Below are 22407 nucleotides of genomic sequence, written 5' to 3' on the forward strand. Positions count from 1 at the left end.
TATTATTTTTTTTATTTCATTCATATTTTTGTTGTAGCCTACTGATATTTTTTAATTCAACAGTGTCAAGAACAGGACGGACAGATACTGTGAATCTAAATCTAAATGTTTCACAAAAATATTTGACTGAATTAAGATATTTTGTGTTAGTAGGGGTACAAAAATGATACGCAATGCATGTCAAAATATAATATAATATTATTTTTATTTTTTTTATTCATTGTATAATGATGAGAGAACTTGAGGGGCACCAGTGTTCATCTAATGCATCCTCATAACTGGATCATATCCATATATTTGAATTTGCATTAGTATAATTTTAAGGACTGAGGATTGTTGCTCAAACCTGATGATACAATATGCATAAATGTACACTTGTTTTACAGTTATTGGAATGCAAATGAAAATAGCTCAGACTTTTGACTTAAGTCTTGCTGATCCTAATAGCAACAGTTACATTGATTTATATGGACGAATTGGGTCAACAGTGAGTATTTTGTCTTTCAAAGTTAGTGAAAAAAGTAAATTTTTTATTTAGTTGATAAATATAGTTGATTTGTGAATATTATAAATAAAACTTTGAATATTGCTTGAACATAACTTGGAAAACATACTTGTTTTTTTTTTTTTACGATTTTTTTTCATAAAGAAATGTTTTTATTTTTCTGTAACATCCATTTAACAGTCAGAAGCTGTTCAAATATAGTGTACTTTAATAATAACCTCTTTGCAAAGTCTTGTAGAAGAGGCTTGATCGACATACACACTTAACATAGTGATGTCATATTATAACAACTTAATTTAATTTTTATTACTGTAAAAATGTCAAGCATACATTGGGTACTTTTGCTTGTTACAGATTAATGCAAGTTATTCTAATAAGTTAACTGGCTACAATATTGGTTCTACAAAAGTCTCTGGCTTCAGGTATGATATACCATTAAAATTTTTACTTTTTTTTTTACACAGAGTTCTCATTATTTACTGCTTTTTAAAAATACAAATGTAAATAATGTCTTCACATTGGTGTGGTTTGTGTTTCGTCTCCATAGGCCTGGTAGTGTTATAGCAGACTACACAATAAATGCAACATCCTATAGCCTTGATTTTGGAGCAGCAAACACACAGGTTGCTGACTCTCTAAGGGCACAAGGAATAATTTTAGCTGAAGATGCTTTTGCTCAAAGTGGTAAGTGCATAATCTATACTTCAGATTTCTTGACAAGTGACAGTGTGTCAATAATGCAAAATAACTTTTAAAGGTAGTTCATCATTGAATTCAGTGATGCCATCTCTGTTCAGTTTAAATAGTATCTATGCAATCATTTGCAATCAAGTCAATGATATCACTGTAATTAAATTGACCGCAATTAAGCAAGCGAGAGGCGACAGCGGCAAGGAACCTAAATTCCATCATTGACAGAATGGAGAAAAAACCTTGGGAGAAACCAGGCTCAGTTGGGGAGCCAGTTCTCCTCTGACCAGACGAAACCAGTAGTTCAATTCCAGGCTGCAGCAAAGTCAGATTGTGCAGAAGAATCATCTGTTTCCTGTGGTCTTGTCCTGGTGCTCCTCTGAGACAAGGTCTTTACAGGGGATCTGTATCTGGGGCTCTAGTTGTCCTGGTCTCCGCTGTCTTTCAGGGATGTAAAGAGGTCCTTCCTAGGTGCTGATCCAGCATCTGGTCTGGATACGTACTGGATCCGGGTGACTGCAGTGACCCTCTGATCTGGATACAGACTGGATCTGGTGGCTACGGTGAACTCAGAATAAGAGAGAAACAGACTAATATTAGCGTACATGCCATTCTTCTAATGATGTAGCAAGTACATCAGGTGTTATGGGAAGTGTTCCCGGTTCCGGTTTACCTAATTAATGCAGCTTAAAAATACTTCAACGGATTTGGATATTAAAAGCATATTAGTGTGTTATGTGTAAACCAGGTTAAAGAGATGGGTCTTTAATCTAGATTTAAACTGCAAGAGTATGTTTGCCTCCTGAATAATATGAGGTAGGTTATTCCAGATTTTAGGCGCCAAATAGGAAAAGGATCTGCCGCCTGCAGCTGATTTTGATATTCTAGGTATTATCAAATTGCCTGAGTTTAGAGAATGCAGCGGACGTGGAGGATTATAATGTAACAAGAGCTCATTCAAATACTGAGGTGTTAAACCATTCAGGGCTTTATAAGTAATAAGCAAGATTTTAAAATCGATGCAATGTTTGATAGGGAGCCAGTGCAGTGTTGACAGGACCGGGCTAATATGGTCATACTTCCTGGTTCTAGTAAGAACTCCTGCTGCTGCATTTTGGACTAGCTGGAATTTGTTTACCAAACATGCAGAACAACCACCCAATAAAGCATTACAATAATCTAACCTTGAGGTCATAAATGCATGGATTAACATTTCTGCATTTGACACTGAGAGCATAGGCCGTAATTTAGATATATATTTGAGATGGAAAATACAAATGCTAGAAACATGGCTTTCTAAGGAAAGATTACTATCAAATAGCACACCTAGGTTCCTAACCGATGACAAAGAATTGACAGAGCAGAGTGTGCTCATTATACCATGGTGTCAGACTGTTTTGGATATGCCAAGGAATTCAGATACATCAGGTAGATGACTTACAAAGCAGTCTTTTGTGATAGAAGTGATGGTTCTACCACACTTGTAACAATAAGTAGAATTTACAGTTTTAGCTATATGAAGTTTTCACAAAACTAAATAATGATCTGAGATATCATCACTTGGCTGCATAATTTCAACACTATCAACATCAATTCCATGTGACAATATAGAGTATGATTTCAACAATGAGTAGGTCCTGAGACGTGTTGTCTAGTCCCATCATATCATATGTATTTTTTTATTGTTTCGGTTTTGTTTGTTGTTGGGTGATATGAGTTGTATGGTTTCTAATTACAGATCAAACAGTTTTCACAACAGATCAGTTATATCCTCTGCAAAAGGTAGACCTGAACTGCATACAGCCAGACTTTGCAAAAGGACCAATAAAATGGACAGTGGATAACAAAGATCCTGCACTAGACAACACAAGATACTTACTTTCAAAGGACAACAGAACTCTCACTGTGATAAACGCTAGTGACAGTGACAGTGGTGAGTGACATGGATTTATTTCGTCTGTGCCTGTGCCAAAGTGCCAGATTGCTGTTTGGAGTCTGGTTTTAAAGGGGACATTGGATGGCAAATGCACTTTTACATGGTATTCACATGCAAATGTGTCTCAGCAGTGTGTGGATACAACCACCCCACAATGATAAAAGTTCATTCAACCCCCCAAAAACTAAACATAATCGTCAAGCCGTTTTGATTTTTGAGTGGTATGACGTTTTTCATGGTAGCTTATTATCATTTAAAGTGTCATTCACGGAAATGGGTCGTGTGAACAGAGCTGTTTTTGACAGGGTAAAAGGGATGTTTGTTTTACACGACCATTGAGGAATTTTAACCAAAATATGTCACAGACATTTCTTGAAAACCCTAAGAGTCATACCTTCTTGTGAAAAATGGGCACCCGATGACCCCTTTAAAAAGTAGACTGATATAAAACTGTGCGACAGTTTAATTTAGGTTTATTAGCACTGTACTAGGATAGGATTATGCTAAATATTGTGTACTAGGAGACAATATGTGGCATAGATGTTGCTGCCATATCAATATTAATTTGAATTCTGAAATCAATTAACCAGTCAAGATTAAAGTGTTAATATCATGAACTTCCACTATATTAATAATAATAAATTTGTTTATTGTTTTTTCCCCAACATGCAGGTCAATATTCATGCATCACACAAAGGAATACAATACCGTACATTCAGTGGCAAAATATCATTATTAACCAACGCCCCAGTATTATCGTGGGTGATAAATACCGTGTTTTTCCATGTGATGGCAGCAGTTTTCAACTGAAATGTTCTGTTGATGTTGGTTTCAATCTTGAGTGGGTTCTGGATGGAACAGTACAGATTTCAGGTTGTACATACAAATCACTGGTACAAGTTAATGAGTTACTATTTAACTTTCAGTTAAAATTTCCACATTATTATATGTTTTTGAATAAATGCATTTCTCTTTTTACACAATCAGGAACTGACAGTATCACATTAAACTATGCTACTCGGAGTGGAAATTGTACAGATCAAACCTTTACCTTTACTTGTCGTCTCAGGGATCTGCCACAACTACAGAATTACAGTTATAGCTATAGCAGTGTCACTGTAAGGACAAGCACAGAAAGTGAGCCTTCAGTTTCTTATTGTTTTGAGCATAAAAAAAGTTTTTTACTGTTTACTATTTACTGTATGATTTCATGATTATTACCGTCTAGTTGCTTGTAGGGGTACTATGAAGTCCCACAATTTATAAAGTGTAATGTGATGTTTTGTTCTGAGAGAAAATGTGGAGAAATTGTTGAATATCCACCTGACTTGCAATCAAATACTTCTCCAGAATTTGACTGTCAAAATGAAGAGCTTGGTGTTGGAAAAGCAAATAATGAGAAGACAGGAGTCTGTGGAAAAGGCTTCAAAGGCACCATAACTTACAAATGTGAATCACCGGTATGGAAATCAGTACTGGACAACTGTATATTTGATTATATCGACAACCTTAAAAACAAACTTGAGGTAATCTATTGACCATGTATTTATCTACAATTATCTGGCCATTTTAAAGGTTTCTATCATTTATATATTTGTACTTTGCAATTTAGACTTTGCGTGTGGAGGAGATTCCAGGGTTTATGGCTAACCTCAGTTCTGTCACAGCACAGAATGGCATTAATATAACACAGTCTGCTGCTACTGTCAAAGCAATTGTTGACATTCTTTTTAAAATAGCTAACTTCTCACAAGCTGTTTTCTTCAATAATCCAGTTATGGGGGTATGTATAGTCACATTTAAGCTTTTATGTGTTATTTAATGTGTAGGCATTTTATGTTGCTTGTATTGAAGTGAATTTAGATGATGAAGATAATGTCTAATTAAGATAAGAACTAGTTTTTCAGTGTACATAATTGTGTTGTGCAATAGCCATTCTAATCAATATTATATTATATTACTATCAGGATTTATATATGTGGCAGATCATATTTATATCATATTATTAGGATAAAATATCTTATATCTTGTCTTATATTATATTATCCAAATATCTTTATATATTAATGATTTCCACATTTGATGGGCTAAACTTTATAATATAAAGCATCATTTTATATTTAATTTCCAGAGTTTCCTAAACACAGTGGACATTATTGTATCAGTTAATGCCAGTAATACATGGAACAAACTGAACAAAGGCAACAACACAGGAGGCACCAGCATTAAACTTCTGAGCGCTATTGAGAATATAAGTGACCGTCTCACAGATGAATTTGCATTTAATAAAACATCCATTCAGCTGAATAGAACTACAATTAAAAACTCATTTGCTTTAACATCAGCACTGCCAAACTCAACAACGGAGATTGTAATACCACTGGTTCCTCATGAGACTACCATTACCATCATAATCTTCACAACTCTTGACAAAGTCCTACCTTCTCAAGGTACTAATGACAGCAGGAAATCAGATGTGCGCATCAATGGAGATGTGGTTGTTGTTAAGGTTAATGAAACTCTTAACAATATTTCTTTGACATTTGACATTACTGATCAGTCTTTGGGAAATCCTCAGTGTGTCTTTTGGAACTTCAATCTCAACACATGGGATTCCACTGGATGTGAAGTAAAGCGGAACAGCACTGGTAACCTTACATGTGAATGTAACCACACAACCTCCTTTTCAATCCTAATGTCACCATTTTCCATTGATCCCAATTATCTTACAGCCTTAGCCTATATAACTTACATTGGCGTAGCTATTTCGATGGCCAGCTTGATTATATGTCTGATTATTGAGACTATTGTATGGAAGTCAGTAAGACGAAATGACACGTCCTACATGCGGCATGTCTCCATAGTCAACATTGCCGTGTCCCTGCTGATCGCAAACATCTGTTTTATCATTGGAGCTGCGATCGCAGAACAAGAACAGCCAACCTCAGTGGGTCGCTGCAGTCCAGTGGTTTTCTTCATGCACTTTTTTTACCTGGCTCTTTTCTTCTGGATGTTAATGTCAGCGCTGTTGCTCTTTTATCGTACAGTCATGGTCTTGTCTCAAATGTCAAGGGCCAAAATGATGGTCATTGCCTTCATAGCCGGTTATGGTGCACCTTTGCTCATAGCGGTTATTACTGTTGCTTCAACAGCTGGACCTCAAAATTATATTTCCAAACAAAATGCATGCTGGCTGAACTGGAACGAATCAAAGGCCCTGCTGGCATTTGTGATTCCAGCTCTCACTATTGTAGCCATAAACCTTGTGGTTTTGATTGTGGTTCTGTACAAGATGTTGAGTAGAGGAGTTGGTGCCGAAACTCAACCTGCTGAGAAACATGCCCTGGTAGTCATTGCCAGATGTGTGGCCATTTTGACTCCTATCTTTGGTCTAACATGGGGATTTGGAATTGGAACCATGGTTTCACAAGATTTAGGCATTCATGTGGTGTTTGCACTCCTCAATTCACTGCAGGTACAGTATCACTTTCTTTCTCACTAATATCAAATTTATAGTAAGGTAAAAAAAAATTTTTTTTGCATTTCTTTCATGCTGCACATTGATTTATTATAAATGTCCATGTTTCAAATTAAACTTGAATCACTTTGAATCCTTCCTTTAATAGGGATTCTTTATCTTGGTGTTCGGAACGCTTTTAGACAGCAAGGTATGAGTTTCCTTCTGTTGCTTTACAAAAAGCTTAAGTAAAGTTACTTAATGTTGTAGTCTTTTAAAATGAGGAAATTTGTTATCACTGTATTACAACCCGAATTCCGGAAAAGTTGGGACGTTTTTTAAATTTTAATAAAATGAAAACTAAAAGACTTTCAAATCACATGAGCCAATATTTTATTCACAATAGAACATAGATAACATAGCAAATGTTTAAACTGAGAAAGTTTACAATTTTATTCACAAAATGAGCTCATTTCAATTTTGATTTCTGCTACAGGTCTCAAAATAGTTGGGACGGGGCGTGTTTACCATGGTGTAGCATCTCCTTTTCTTTTCAAAACAGTTTGAAGACGTCTGGGCATTGAGGCTATGAGTTGCTGGAGTTTTGCTGTTGGAATTTGGTCCCATTCTTGCCTTATATAGATTTCCAGCTGCTGAAGAGTTCGTGGTCGTCTTTGACGTATTTTTCGTTTAATGATGCGCCAAATGTTCTCTATAGGTGAAAGATCTGGACTGCAGGCAGGCCAGGTTAGCACCCGGACTCTTCTACGACGAAGCCATGCTGTTGTTATAGCTGCAGTATGTGGTTTTGCATTGTCCTGCTGAAATAAACAAGGCCTTCCCTGAAATAGACGATGTTTGGAGGGAAGCATATGTTGCTCTAAAACCTTTATATACCTTTCAGCATTCACAGAGCCTTCCAAAACATGCAAGCTGCCCATACCGTATGCACTTATGCACCCCCATACCATCAGAGATGCTGGCTTTTGAACTGAACGCTGATAACATGCTGGAAGGTCTCCCTCCTCTTTAGCCCGGAGGACACGGCGTCCGTGATTTCCAACAAGAATGTCAAATTTGGACTCGTCTGACCATAAAACACTATTCCACTTTGAAATAGTCCATTTTAAATGATCCTTGGCCCACAGGACACGACGGCGCTTCTGGACCATGTTCACATGTGGCTTCCTTTTTGCATGATAGAGCTTTAGTTGGCATCTGCTGATGGCACGGCGGATTGTGTTTACCGACAGTGGTTTCTGAAAGTATTCCTGGGCCCATTTAGTAATGTCATTGACACAATCATGCCGATGAGTGATGCAGTGTCGTCTGAGAGCCCGAAGACCACGGGCATCCAATAAAGGTCTCCGGCCTTGTCCCTTACGCACAGAGATTTCTCCAGTTTCTCTGAATCTTTTGATGATGTTATGCACTGTAGATGATGAGATTTGCAAAGCCTTTGCAATTTGACGTTGAGGAACATTGTTTTTAAAGTTTTCCACAATTTTTTTACGCAGTCTTTCACAGATTGGAGAGCCTCTGCCCATCTTTACTTCTGAGAGACTCTGCTTCTCTAAGACAAAGCTTTTATAGCTAATCATGTTACAGACCTGATATCAATTAACTTAATTAATCACTAGATGTTCTCCCAGCTGAATCTTTTCAAAACTGCTTGCTTTTTTAGCCATTTGTTGCCCCCGTGCCAACTTTTTTGAGACCTGTAGCAGGCATTAAATTTTAAATGAGCTAATTAAGTGGATAAAAGTGTAAAATTTCTCAGTTTAAACATTTGCTACGTTATCTATGTTCTATTGTGAATAAAATATTGGCTCATGTGATTTGAAATTCCTTTAGTTTTCATTTTATTAAAATTTAAAAAACGTCCCAACTTTTCCGGAATTCGGGTTGTACGTGACTTACAAATCAGAATCAAGTATCTCATATATGTGCAATAAGCAGACATTTGAGAGATTTATGCATTTCTTGATATTAAGTAGATATCTTTGATTACAGGTTCGTGAGTCACTACCAGGAAAACAGTTGCTACAGAAATTTACTTCCAAGAGTACCAATGTAAATGCCATTATAAAAAAGGGCACACTTATATGAGCTCTTTAACTAATGTTCAGCTTCTAACCATTGCTAAATATTTTTATATTGACTCGTTGATTTATTTTGGCTGATATCTCCTTACAGACCACCAATGCAGGAACATCATCCACATTTGCCACTGACTTACCAAGGATGGGAAGAAGGAGTAAGTAGATGGGATACAATCTAAAATTTAGTGTTTATTAACACATTTTCAATAAAATTGGTAAATTTGCTAAATTAATGAATGTAAAAACATGAGTAACATACATCTATAACTATTTGCAGATGTGTACAATGTGTCTGAAGCCAACAATACAGCAGTTACTGACAGCACCAATGGCTCATATACTGTTAATAACATGTAAATACAGTAGTTTTCTTTTACTGTTTTAGGGGAGGAAATGTTTCTATGTTCTGAGATGATTAGTCTAAAAAATAAGGTATCTAAATAACTTTTTACACGATTTTGTAATATACTGTTAATGCAGTAATGTCTTTTATCTATACTTGAAAAATTACTTTTTCTTTGTATGTCAAGTTGACTTGTTTTATATCACATATTTTAAATGTGTAAGGCGTTGGTTTCCTCTTGGTTTAATTACATCCTGGTTTTTTTTTATTTTTTTGCTCAGTCACGATAAATTCCAGTGTTTCTAACCAAACAATTACTAATATTATAACCAATAATCACTAATAATGAAATGTTTCTTCATATTGTATTTAAGTAGTCTTGAGCAATTTATTTTATAATAATAAAGGCTAGTTCAAATGTTTCTCCTTGCCTTAATTGAACAGAACAGTTTAAGTAAGGGTAGTAATGTGTTATTCAGAAGAGATCCAAGGCTGGAACCTCAAGGTTTGTACAGTTGAGCTGGGGTGTAGGAGATTCATGGCCAATGGTACAGTCATTGGATATGGATAAACAATAAGAGACACCATTTGGACCAATAATAGTATAACATAACAAAGCTCCTGAGCACCATGAGAGAGCAACAAGTGAATAGGGGAATTAAATCATTGGGACACATCAAGTGTGTATTCTGATTGAAGGGCCGGAACATCCAAGGATTATGTGTTCCAAAAACATCTCTTAACTTATCAAAAACAGAAACCAAACATGGACAGGTATAACGTCATTTTTATTGACTTTTTAACTTCAAAGGGAAACTGCAAGTTACAAATTACTGTAAAAACTTAAAAGATGCATGTAATTTTGTTGACTATAAATCATAAAAAAATCATACATTTGCAGATATTTACAGAATATGGTAGCGAGCAAACTAACTGGGTCAGAGATTGCAGATTCAACAATATATACTTTACAATATATATATATATATATATATATATATATATATATATATATATATATATATATATATATATATTGTAAAGACATTATAAAGAATGTAAATTATGTCTTTTTTCTGTTCTGAGCAGGCCAGAAAATATCTTCTAAAAATATCTTTACCGCTCTAGGCAGGTAGCTGTAGGCAGACAGCAGGGGCAGCTACATTTTCTTGATACGCCTTTTTGAAATGTGTTCCTTCAGAGTTGTTTCAAGTGTATTACTGTAGAAGGATCAGCCATAGGGTGTTCAGCTGATGTGTTACATTAGAGAAGAAATTCAGATTTGGTTACAGAAGTGGAATTCAAAAATACACAGAGATAGACAACAGTGTAAAGCAAGGGAAAACATTTATTTAATTAAATCAACTATTAAAAGATTATCAATTAAATCAATCTTTTAAAATGTAATCAAATGGAAAGATAACAGTTTACAACAGAACATTGCATTATTATTTATTTTGTTAAAACCTCTAGGGGTAAGACATAGAGAGAACGGAGTCTTAACACCAGAGAGATGCCGAATAAATAAAACTTTATTTTCTTTAAATGGAAATATCTTGAGGGGCAGATAAGGCCAAAAAAAACAAACAAAAAAACCCCCATCTTTTAGCAACTAGACCTTACCTAAAACGAAAAATAAAGAAAACAAAATACAAGTTAGCTTCCTTAGCTCCCTCAACCATAAACAAAACAAGTGAAAAAGGTATACAAAAAAATTGGAATCTAACCACTTACGCCCTTACAAAGGTATTTACAAAGTCTTTATACTGAACACAAATTAAAACTGGAATCTAAGTCATAGTCAAACAGGCATAGTTTCACTACACTCAATAGACAGCCGTGGCCTAATGGTTAGAGAGTCTGACTTATAACCCAAAGGTACCGACGGGAATTTTAGGAGGGGGGAGTGAATATCCAGCACTCTCTTCCACCCTCAATACCACAACTGAGGTGAGACCCTTGAGCAAGACACCGAACTCCCAACTGCTCCCCACAGCACATGGCTTCCCACTGATCCAGGTGTGTGTTAACGGTGAGTGTGTGTTCACTACTTGCTGCTGTGTGTACTTGGATGGGTTAAATGCAGAGTACAAATAATGCAGAGCACAAAAAGTGTACTATACTTGGCTACATGTTTCATCACTCACTCATATATCTCTCTGGCACAACACTTTTTCCACAATCAAACGACAACGCACAGTCAATCAAAATGAAGGCAAAACACAATGGGACGAAACCAGTGAGACACAAAGGCTCTGAATAAGTGTTTGAGGGCTTACCCTTATTTTTGCTTAGCAGGAAGAGTCACCACCTCCGTCTAGTTAATGGAGGACACACTCATCTGGAGGACAAACATGTTTATACAAACAGAGAGATCATATACACACAAGGATAGTTGAAATAATCATATCTCAGGGACATAACAATTTATTTTATTTTAATTTTTTGTCAAATAAGATGCTGCACAACAGCACTGTATAAATTAAAACATGGATGAAAATGTATCTTGGTTGTATGATATTTCTTAAAGTATAAGATTCTAGTCCAGTGTGGTTTACTTGTGGATCAAGAAGTAAAGTTGAATGACTTGAAGGTGAATACATTTTTCACCATATGTTTCTGGGGGAACGATACCTTTAAGGTAGAACTTGTTGGTGCTCTTATCAATCATTTATTTTTAATTCATTTTTTATGTCTTTATTTTTGCTTGGTCCATGAGCTGCACTCATTTTTGAGTTATATATATATATATATTTTTTTTTTTACAATTTTATTTTATTCTATTGCAAAATTTTCAGGAATTTGTAGGGTGTCACACGGAAAGAAGAAGCCATTATGACGTTGACTATCATGCAGCCCTTTCGTATTTGTCACATCTTTTTTTCCTCATTCTTAGTGTACCTTCGTCGGAAGAAGCATTTTGCATATTTGCCACTTGCTTTTTTCAAAACAGGTTATTCTTGAGCGTACAGCATTTGAAAAAAACAAACAACACTAGCAAGTGTGTTAAAATATCTGCGTTTCTGCTCTTATTTAGTTTGCTTCTTAACCTAGTTGTCAAATATAGCTGCCATTGTATATTACAAAAATATATTAATTAATTACAAATACTAATGGACAAATTGCTTTTGTTCCTCTTTTCTAAGTCAGTTTGGATAGAAACGTCTGCTAAATGCATAATTTCACAATTTAAATGTATTATTCCACTGTGCATGTTTAGTATTCAAAAAACAATGTTAAGATTAAGATTTAAACTCACTCTCACTTAAGGTATTCTTATTACGTTACAATATGTTTTGAAAAAGGGTTTTCATCATTGAGAAATGCATGGAAACTTTTGGAGGAAAACAAAACTATAAGGGAATTTTTTTTTTTTTTTGGTAGGTGGATCATTTCACACGGAAACAAATATTTTGATCTTCAAACTGATTAATTCATAGTTTAGGCTGTCATGCCAGCATTGTTTTTTTTCCGCCCAGGTAAGAGTGCTAAAATTCTGTTTCTACTTTCAAATGCAAAATACATCTGTTTGTTTATTTGCTGTTTGTTCATAAAAATTTTTTATAGACTATGTATACATTTTAAAGTTTAAATGACTGTGACCTTTATCTTCATAGTGCTTTTTCAGTATCATCGTGCCTGTACTTTGTACATATCACACTTATGTTTATTAGAGTCATGTCACGTGTGATAGAATTTTCTTATTTACAGAAAAATCCTGGATGTCCTCATGAATAAAAGAAAATCCATGTTTTGAAGAAATATTCTTGAGTGATTGGAATTTACCTTGACGGTTAAAACATGGCCAGAAAGGGTAAAAAAAACAAAAAACACTTTTGTTAGAAATCTTCATTTTTGGTTGTATTATGTTTTTTTCTTGGCAGTTAATCACAATCAGATGAAGCAATAATCTGCTCTGATTGCTTTCCCTTTTAAATTCGGCACTAGTCCGTTTTGTCAAAATGAAATGAAGAAAAAAAAAAAAAGAAGAAGTATTATTATTTTTTTTTAATCTCAGCGATAATGATATGTAAAATGTTAATGGGCCCCATTGAAATGAATCTGTTTAAACCAGATTTGTGGGTTTATATGAGCACTATTCCTGATTAACATGATCAGCATTAATAACTAACAGGGTACAACAGGTGAAAAAAAAAAACACAGCTTAAAAAAATGAGCTTTTTTTTCTTTTGTAAGATTCTAGGAACAATGCAGCCTTTTAACTGATGGAGCAACACATTTTGCTGTTGCTGTTCATTATATATATATATATATATATATATATATATATATAATAAAAAATATCATAATTATAGGTATAGAGGGTAAAAGGCTAGGGCACATAAATACTTTAGCTAAAATAATGTGTTTTGCATAATATCAAAGTCAATACTTCAAAACAATTCTGAAAAGTTTGTATCATATCCTGCTTATTTTGATGAATAAAATAATTTTATTTTACGGTCCAATAAATGCACTGTCATTAAAAAAAATTCATTTAAAAAATACAAAAAATGATTACTTGAAAAATAAAGATTCTGAAAGCTTCTTATGCTGCTTAAGAAGTTCCTATAACCATTTAATATGACTTAGCAGTAAAAACAGTAAATATGATGATTTTTATAATGTTTTCATTACAAATGAAATGGGGGGGGGGGGGCACAGACTCTGTCTCCGTCTCAAGGCTGCTCAAGTCTTCCACCTACAGGCTGTACAGTAGGCAACCAGTTTTAAAGTGCTTTCACTTTCTTTTTTTTTGATACCAGTTTACAACAAGGATGTTTCACATTGATATGATGCACATTTTATATAATTATGGAAATTTTTGAGAATTATACAATTTTGGTTCATAGGAATAGGAATCGTCTTGGCTTTCCTGCTGACCCATGTGTGTGTTGTGGAAACTCTTGGTTTTTCAGGAACAAGCGTGGATTTCCAGGTAAGGAAAGGTATTTTTTTTTTGTTTGATGCTATCTAATCTAAGAATATGTATAATGTTTATTACATGTAAGATATACAGTATGCAACATTGAACCCCCCAAAAAAACTCTTGAGTCATGTGATAAACATTTTTATGTAAATAATTATTAAATAAATACTTTTGGAATTAGTAACATTCACTCAATGTGAGATTTTTTATATATACCATTCCAGTTTACCTACACAGATGGGTCAGTGCATCATACAGGAGGACGATGTGCAGGTCTGGTTCACAGTCTTGTCCTCCACTCAAATACACATAATAGTTTATGTTATATATATATATATATATATATATATATATATATATATATATGTTCACTGAGTGGCTGGTAACGCATGGTTACAAATTTGTATTATGTTTTCTTATGTATAGATCCAGTGGAATACATTATGGTTGTTGAAGTGAATGCATCTGAAACTGCAGTGATCAGCAATATCAGGTCTTCTGTGAACTCTGTCGTACTTCCATTTCAAGTGGACAATAGTGTTGAAATTACAGCTTTCAACATTTCAACGGGTGAGACTGTCAAAGCATCATCATTCATTGGCTAAAGATCCTTCTGATGTCTATAAATTTACATTTAATCTACAAATAGTGACACTACTACACTACTATAAAGAAAAAAAACAGAACATAACTACTAACATATTCCACTCTTCCTCTATTTTTCAGTGTGTTCTTTGAATGAAACACAGTATCAGTGTAAATGTGAGGGTCTGTTTGTTTGGCCGAATGACACGTGTCACTCATACAAGGCCTGTGATGACATCACTGATGGTTCGTGTACATGTATCAATGCCCTTCCGATCGATGGACAGTTCTGCCAAGGTGAAATAAATGCAAAGTTGTCCAATCACAATCTTTCCTATTTATAATAGTCTAGAACTTAAAAATAGGAAATGTTTTAACACTATAAGAATATAATTGTTCTGCTCAAACCTTTACTGTTTGTTCTCACAGAGCCAATTTCTGAGTTTACGTACGAGTATGAGGCTGAAATTGATGTTAGTTTTTTGGACTTGTTCCCGGTGGAGCTCCTGCGCAATCTCGTCACAAACACCAGCCTGCCTTTGACTCTGAACAACAACACACACATCACAGACATCGACATGACTACTGGTACTAAGAATCTAATGTTTCATTCATGTCAGGTGAAAATAAAACATTCGCTAAAGAAATGTTAAACTTTATTACATGACCGCTCCCTGGAATATTTGCACTGGTGCTACTCTGCGCTCTCTTTTCATAATCTGCGACATCTTACGATTTAAAATGACTTCTGACTTTGATTTAAAAAAAAACAAACAAATGACTTCAGTGTTCAATTTACAGGGGAAGCACAAAGATTTTGATAAACTGCTGGAATTACAGAAAGAAAACGCATATCGCTTGTAAGAACAACAAACTGGCAAGATAAGCTGGATAAGAAATAACTTAAAATAGACAAAAAGACATGTAAAGAAAGACAGTGTTGATAAGTTTTTCAGCTGAAGATTTGTAATAAAAATCAGACTTTTAATAGATGCCTGTTAGTAAGCATTATTATAAAAAAGGCTTCCTTCAGTGTCAATCAAGATTTTATAAACCTGTCTGTTTTTTTTTGTTTGTTTTTGGAATATGTCAAATATTAAGTTTAACCAATAATATGAACTGATAAGTCACCATTGTATTACAGTGTGTGGGTTAAATGGAAGAGAATATGAGTGCAAGTGCGAGGAGCAGCATTTTTGGCCCAGTGACACCTGCAGGGTCTATCAGGTGTGTGATAGCATTGTGGGAGGCACCTGTGGATGTATTCAAGCTCTTCCTTCAGAGGGTTCACTTTGTCAGAGAGGTGATTCATTGAATTTGCATGATCATGTTTTTGTTGTGTTGATGATGTTGGAGTTGATAGAATAGTCTTATATATTCAATTCTTTTCTAAACACTGTGTGAATGTTTGAAATATTGAGCTATTTTTGTGAAATGTGATCCCTTTGCAGATATAAATGAATGTCTGTTCTGTCCATCTGTATGTGGACCAAATTCCACTTGCACAAATCAGTTGGGAAGTTACAATTGCTCGTGTCTGGATGGATTCACTGCAACAAACCCAAGTCTCCTCATCAGCATCAATAACACATGTAGAGGTACATTTTCCTCATGTCTTTTATTGTAAATTAAGGCACACAGTGCATGAGGATAAATACATGATATAATCAACAGCTGAATTTGTAAAAAGTTTGTTTCTGTTTGTTGTACATGATTCAAATCTGGTATGTTTATTGATACTGTCAGACTGGACATTCAAATCTTATCAGCAGCCATATTTTATCATTTGTTTTATTTCAGATATTAATGAATGTCTCAACTCATCGTTGGCGTGTGGGCCGAATGCTAACTGTTCCAATTACGATGGAAACTATTCATGCTCTTGTTGGGAAGGATATAATGCTACAAAGATGAATGAGACTTTAAATAACAGTAACCCTTGCATAGGTGTGATTTATTTATTTGCATTTTGATGTTTTTCAGTTGTAAAAAATTTTTCTAATTACAATTTTTAAGTAAGCAGAAAAGGATTAAAAATATTGAGATATTCTTCTGAAATGTGTTATTCCCTTTCCAGATATAAATGAATGTCAGTTCATTCCATCTGTATGTGGTCCAAATTCTGAATGCACAAATCAGTTGGGAAGTTACAATTGCTCGTGTCTGGATGGATTCACTGCAACAAACTCAAGTCTCCCCATCAGCGTCAATAACACATGTAGAGGTACATTCTTTATTCAGATACATGTAAAGCCTTGAGAGTTTTTCTCGTACCTATTATTGTAAATTAAAACACACAGTGCATAAGGATAAATATATTTTCTATGACTTTGAAAATCAGAGTTTTATACTGTTTTTTTTATCTCTTCCTGAAATAAAGATGTAAATGAATGTCTCAAGACGTCAGAGTTCTGTGGTCCAAACTCTCATTGCACCAACTCAGTTGGGAGTTACAACTGTTCCTGCTTGAGTGGATTTACTGTGACAAATAGCAGTGAACCAGTCAGCACCAGTAACCCATGCAATGGTGAGCATGTGGAAAATACATAACACATGTAGAAGTGTGTTCTAGCTTCACATGTGTATACTCTGAACTTCAATAATAACCTTTTATTTTTATTTTTGATATAATCAACAGCTGAATTTCTAAACATTTTGTTTCTGTTTGTTGTACATAATTAATTTTAGATATTAATGAATGTCTCAACTCATCGTTGGCGTGTGGGCCGAATGCTAACTGTTCCAATTACAATGGAAACTATTCATGCTCTTGTTGGGAAGGATATAACGCTACAAAGATGAATGAGACTATAAATAACAGTAACCCGTGCATAGGTGTGATTTATTTATTTGCATTTTGATGTTTTCAGATGTAAAACAATTTTTCAAAAAAAAAAAAAAAAAAAAATTCTGTAAAGGATTAGAAATAGTAAGATATTCTTCTGAAATGTGTTTGTAACGATATCAACCTTCATATTCATCCGGAAGAAGGAGGCGGGAACCGGCGGATAATCAAAAACATTTTAATAACAAAATAAACACAAAACAGCGCACCAGCCCCTCACGGACGACTGGTGCGCATAAAATAAAAACCAAAACACAACTAAAAGCCCAGGCCTGGTCCTCTCTCGTCCTTCACTGTCGTCGCTCCAGTTTTATATCCTTCCATCTCCTCCATGGGCCTCGAGACCGGTGGGACGAACAGGTGTAGTTCATCTCCAATCACTCCCCCGGCCTCGCTCCCATGTCCCTCGGCCCCGCCCCACTCGTCACATACCCCCATCGCCCCTCGCAGGCCGGGGGGTACTCCCGAGACTGCGCTCTACTCCCCCCCCCCCCCCCCTCCCTCCGGGGGGGCCGCTCCCGGGGACCTGCGGGAACCTGGGGGTAGGACAGGCGAGGCGAGAGAAAAGGAGATGGAAGGAGGAGCGACAGAGACGAGAGAGGGGAGAGAGGAAAAAAAAAAAAAAAATTCCGGTTCCCAGACGCACCGCTGCTCGGCCCTCCACCAGCTGGGTGATCTCCTCCGCGGTGCCTGGCGGTGGCACTGGACGGCCCTCGGCGGACGGCACGACACTCCTCCGCCGCCCGGTGGACGGCGACGGCTCCTCCGGTTTTGGGCAGCCGGCAGGAGTCCCCCGTTCCCTGCTCCTCCCCGTTCCGGCGGATGGCAGCAGGCTCCGGCCACCCTCTTTCTCCCGGGCTTCGGCACCACTGTAACGATATCAACCTTCATATTCATCCGGAAGAAGAAGGCGGGAACCGGCGGACAATCAAAAACATTTTAATAACAAAATAAACACAAAACAGCGCACCAGCCCCTCACGGACGACTGGTGCGCATAAAATAAAAACCAAAACACAACTAAAAGCCCAGGCCTGGTCCTCTCTCGTCCTTCACTGTCGTCGCTCCAGTTTTATATCCTTCCATCTCCTCCATGGGCCTCGAGACCGGTGGGACGAACAGGTGTAGTTCATCTCCAATCACTCCCCCGGCCTCGCTCCCATGTCCCTCGGCCCCGCCCCACTCGTCACAGTGTTATTCCCTTTTCAGATATAAATGAATGTCAGTTCATTCCATCTGTATGTGGTCCAAATTCTGAATGCACAAATCAGTTGGGAAGTTACAATTGCTCGTGTCTGGATGGATTCACTGCTACAAACTCAAGTCTCCCCATCAGCGTCAATAACACATGTAGAGGTACATTCTTTATTCAGATACATGTAAAGCCTTGAGAGTTTTCTCATGCCTTTTATTGTAAATTAAGACACACAGTGCATAAGGATAAATATATTTTCTATGACTTTGACAGTCAGAGTTTTATACTATTTTTCATCTCTTCCTGAAATAAAGATGTAAATGAATGTCTCAAGACGTCAGAGTTCTGTGGTCCAAACTCTCATTGCACCAATTCAGTTGGGAGTTACAACTGTTCCTGCTTGACTGGATTTACTGTGACAAATAGCAGTGAACCAGTCAGCGCCAGTAACCCATGCAATGGTGAGCATGTGGAAAATACATAACACATGTAGAAGTGTGTTCTAGCTTCACATGTGTATACTCTGAACTTCAATAATAACATTAATTTTTTTCTTTTTGATGTAATCAACAGCTGAATTTCTAAACAGACAGTTTCTGTTTGTCGTACATGATTAAAAACTGGTATATTTATTGATGCTGTCAGACTGGACATTTAAATCTTATCAGAAGCCATATTTTATCATTTGTTTTATTTCAGATATTAATGAATGTCTCAACTCATCGTTGGCGTGTGGGCCGAATGCTAACTGTTCCAATTACGATGGAAACTATTCATGCTCTTGTTGGGAAGGATATAACGCTACAAAGATGAATGAGACTATAAATAACAGTAACCCATGCATAGGTGTGATTTATTTATTTGTATTTTGATGTTTTTCATATGTAAAAAAAAAAAAAAAAAATCTGTAAAGGATAAGAAATATTAAGATATTCTTCTGAAATGTGTTATTCCCTTTCCAGATATAAATGAATGTCAGTTCATTCCATCTGTATGTGGTCCAAATTCTGAATGCACAAATCAGTTGGGAAGTTACAATTGCTCGTGTCTGGATGGATTCACTGCTACAAACTCAAGTCTCCCCATCAGCGTCAATAACACATGTAGAGGTACATTCTTTATTCAGATACATGTAAAGCCTTGAGAGTTTTTCTCGTACCTATTATTGTAAATTAAGGCACACAGTGCATAAGGATAAATATATTTTCTATGACTTTGACAGTCAGAGTTTTATACTGTTTTTCATCTCTTCCTGAAATAAAGATGTAAATGAATGTCTCAAGACGTCAGAGTTCTGTGGTCCAAACTCTCATTGCACCAACTCAGTTGGGAGTTACAACTGTTCCTGCTTGAGTGGATTTACTGTGACAAATAGCAGTGAACCAGTCAGCGCCAGTAACCCATGCAATGGTGAGCATGTGGAAAATACATAACACATGTAGAAGTGGGTTCTAGCTTCACATGTGTATACTCTGAACTTCAATAATAACCTTAATTTTTTTCTTTTTGATGTAATCAACAGCTGAATTTGTAAAAAGTTTGTTTCTGTTTGTTGTACATGATTCAAATCTGGTATGTTTATTGATACTGTCAGACTGGACATTCAAATCTTATCAGCAGCCATATTTTATCATTTGTTTTATTTCAGATATTAATGAATGTCTCAACTCATCGTTGGCGTGTGGGCCGAATGCTAACTGTTCCAATTACGATGGAAACTATTCATGCTCTTGTTGGGAAGGATATAACGCTACAAAGATGAATGAGACTATAAATAACAATAACCCTTGCATAGGTGTGATTTATTTATTTGCATTTTGATGATTTTCAAATGTAAAACAATTTTTCAAAAAAAAAAAAAAAATTCTGTAAAGGATTAGAAATAGTAAGATATTCTTCTGAAATGTGTTATTCCCTTTCCAGATATAAATGAATGTCAGTTCATTCCATCTGTATGTGGTCCAAATTCTGAATGCACAAATCATTTGGGAAGTTACAATTGCTCGTGTCTGGATGGATTCACTGCTACAAACTCAAGTCTCCCCATCAGCGTCAATAACACATGTAGAGGTACATTCTTTATTCAGATACATGTAAAGCCTTGAGAGTTTTCTCATGCCTTTTATTGTAAATTAAGACACACAGTGCATAAGGATAAATATATTTTCTATGACTTTGACAGTCAGAGTTTTATACTGTTTTTCATCTCTTCCTGAAATAAAGATGTAAATGAATGTCTCAAGACATCAGAGTTCTGTGGTCCAAACTCTCATTGCACCAATTCCGTTGGGAGTTACAACTGTTCCTGCTTGACTGGATTTACTGTGACAAATAGCAGTGAACCAGTCAGCACCAGTAACCCATGCAATGGTGAGCGTGTAGAAAATACATAACACATGTAGAAGTGTGTTCTAGCTTCACATGTGTATACTCTGAACTTCAATAATAACCTTAATTTTTTTCTTTTTGATGTAATCAACAGCTGAATTTCTAAACAGTCATTTTCTGTTTGTCGTACATGATTAAAAACTGGTATATTTATTGATGCTGTCAGACTGGACATTTAAATCTTATCAGAAGCCATATTTTATCATTTGTTTTATTTCAGATATTAATGAATGTATCAACTCATCGTTGGCGTGTGGGCCGAATGCTAACTGTTCCAATTACGATGGAAACTATTCATGCTCTTGTTGGGAAGGATATAACGCTACAAAGATGAATGAGACTTTAAATAACAGTAACCCTTGCATAGGTGTGATTTATTTATTTGTATTTTGATGTTTTTCATATGTAAAAAAAAAAATAATAATCTGTAAAGGATTAGAAATATTAAGATATTCTTCTGAAATGTGTTATTCCCTTTCCAGATATAAATGAATGTCAGTTCATTCCATCTGTATGTGGTCCAAATTCTGAATGCACAAATCAGTTGGGAAGTTACAATTGCTCGTGTCTGGATGGATTCACTGCAACAAACTCAAGTCTCCCCATCAGCGTCAATAACACATGTAGAGGTACATTCTTTATTCAGATACATGTAAAGCCTTGAGAGTTTTTCTCGTACCTATTATTGTAAATTAAGGCACACAGTGCATAAGGATAAATATATTTTCTATGACTTTGACAATCAGAGTTTTATACTGTTTTTCATCTCTTCCTGAAATAAAGATGTAAATGAATGTCTCAAGACATCAGAGTTCTGTGGTCCAAACTCTCATTGCACCAACTCAGTTGGGAGTTACAACTGTTCCTGCTTGAGTGGATTTACTGTGACAAATAGCAGTGAACCAGTCAGCGCCAGTAACCCATGCAATGGTGAGCATGTGGAAAATACATAACACATGTAGAAGTGTGTTCTAGCTTCACATGTGTATACTCTGAACTTCAATAATAACATTATTTCTTTTTCTTTTTGATATAATCAACAGCTGAATTTGTAAAAAGTTTGTTTCTGTTTGTTGTACATGATTCAAATCTGGTATGTTTATTGATGCTGTCAGACTGGACATTCAAATCTTATCAGCAGCCATATTTTATCATTTGTTTTATTTCAGATATTAATGAATGTCTCAACTCATCGTTGGCGTGTGGGCCGAATGCTAACTGTTCCAATTACGATGGAAACTATTCATGCTCTTGTTGGGAAGGATATAATGCTACAAAGATGAATGAAACTATAAATAACAATAACCCTTGCATAGGTGTGATTTATTTATTTGCATTTTCAGTTGTAAAACAATTTTTGTAATTACATTTTTTAAGTAAGCAGAAAAGGATTAAAAATATTGAGATATTCTTCTAAAATGTGTTATTCCCT

At 35.7% G+C, this 22407-nt stretch overlaps 2 protein-coding genes and 2 long non-coding RNA genes across 4 annotated transcripts; all 4 read left to right on the forward strand.

The window, feature by feature from the left end:
* Window positions 1-87: 87 nt before the first annotated feature.
* Window positions 88-9417, forward strand: LOC132092277 (adhesion G-protein coupled receptor F1-like). Its single transcript, XM_059498450.1, has 13 exons — window positions 88-487; window positions 860-927; window positions 1053-1189; window positions 2934-3128; window positions 3804-4004; window positions 4119-4268; window positions 4482-4657; window positions 4744-4914; window positions 5263-6606; window positions 6758-6799; window positions 8602-8661; window positions 8785-8845; window positions 8968-9417. The coding sequence occupies exons 1-13, from the start codon at window positions 368-370 to the stop codon at window positions 9045-9047; spliced, it is 2805 nt and encodes a 934-aa protein (XP_059354433.1). The 5' UTR covers window positions 88-367; the 3' UTR covers window positions 9048-9417.
* A 4147-nt stretch (window positions 9418-13564) lies between these two features.
* Window positions 13565-16761, forward strand: LOC132092869 (adhesion G protein-coupled receptor E1-like). Its single transcript, XM_059499291.1, has 8 exons — window positions 13565-13972; window positions 14188-14236; window positions 14390-14533; window positions 14690-14845; window positions 14978-15136; window positions 15693-15851; window positions 16000-16146; window positions 16688-16761. Exons 3-8 carry the CDS (start codon window positions 14407-14409, stop codon window positions 16759-16761), a joined length of 822 nt encoding a protein of 273 aa, XP_059355274.1. The 5' UTR covers window positions 13565-13972; window positions 14188-14236; window positions 14390-14406.
* Window positions 16762-18937: 2176 nt separating this feature from the next.
* On the forward strand, window positions 18938-19690 carry LOC132092283 (uncharacterized). The gene is made up of 3 exons (XR_009422207.1): window positions 18938-19048; window positions 19287-19433; window positions 19550-19690. It is a non-coding gene; the product is annotated as an uncharacterized LOC132092283 (long non-coding RNA).
* A 1776-nt stretch (window positions 19691-21466) lies between these two features.
* On the forward strand, window positions 21467-22276 carry LOC132092282 (uncharacterized). Its single transcript, XR_009422206.1, has 3 exons — window positions 21467-21604; window positions 21759-21905; window positions 22145-22276. It is a non-coding gene; the product is annotated as an uncharacterized LOC132092282 (long non-coding RNA).
* The last annotated feature ends 131 nt before the right edge of the window (window positions 22277-22407 follow it).

This window comes from Carassius carassius, chromosome 18 (genome assembly GCF_963082965.1).
Source record: "Carassius carassius chromosome 18, fCarCar2.1, whole genome shotgun sequence".
NCBI lineage: Eukaryota > Metazoa > Chordata > Actinopteri > Cypriniformes > Cyprinidae > Carassius > Carassius carassius.

Bases quoted from the DNA above. Each gene is read 5' to 3' on its own strand.
- LOC132092277 (XM_059498450.1), top strand. From the start codon at position 368: ATGTACACTTGTTTTACAGTTATTGGAATGCAAATGAAAATAGCTCAG. The intron at 928-1,052 runs GTATGATATACC...TCGTCTCCATAG, and splicing joins ACAAAAGTCTCTGGCTTCAG to GCCTGGTAGTGTTATAGCAG. The intron at 3,129-3,803 runs GTGAGTGACATG...CCCAACATGCAG, and splicing joins CGCTAGTGACAGTGACAGTG to GTCAATATTCATGCATCACA.
- LOC132092869 (XM_059499291.1), top strand. From the start codon at position 14,407: ATGGTTGTTGAAGTGAATGCATCTGAAACTGCAGTGATCAGCAATATC. The intron at 14,534-14,689 runs GTGAGACTGTCA...TCTATTTTTCAG, and splicing joins AGCTTTCAACATTTCAACGG to TGTGTTCTTTGAATGAAACA. The intron at 15,137-15,692 runs GTACTAAGAATC...ATTGTATTACAG, and splicing joins AGACATCGACATGACTACTG to TGTGTGGGTTAAATGGAAGA.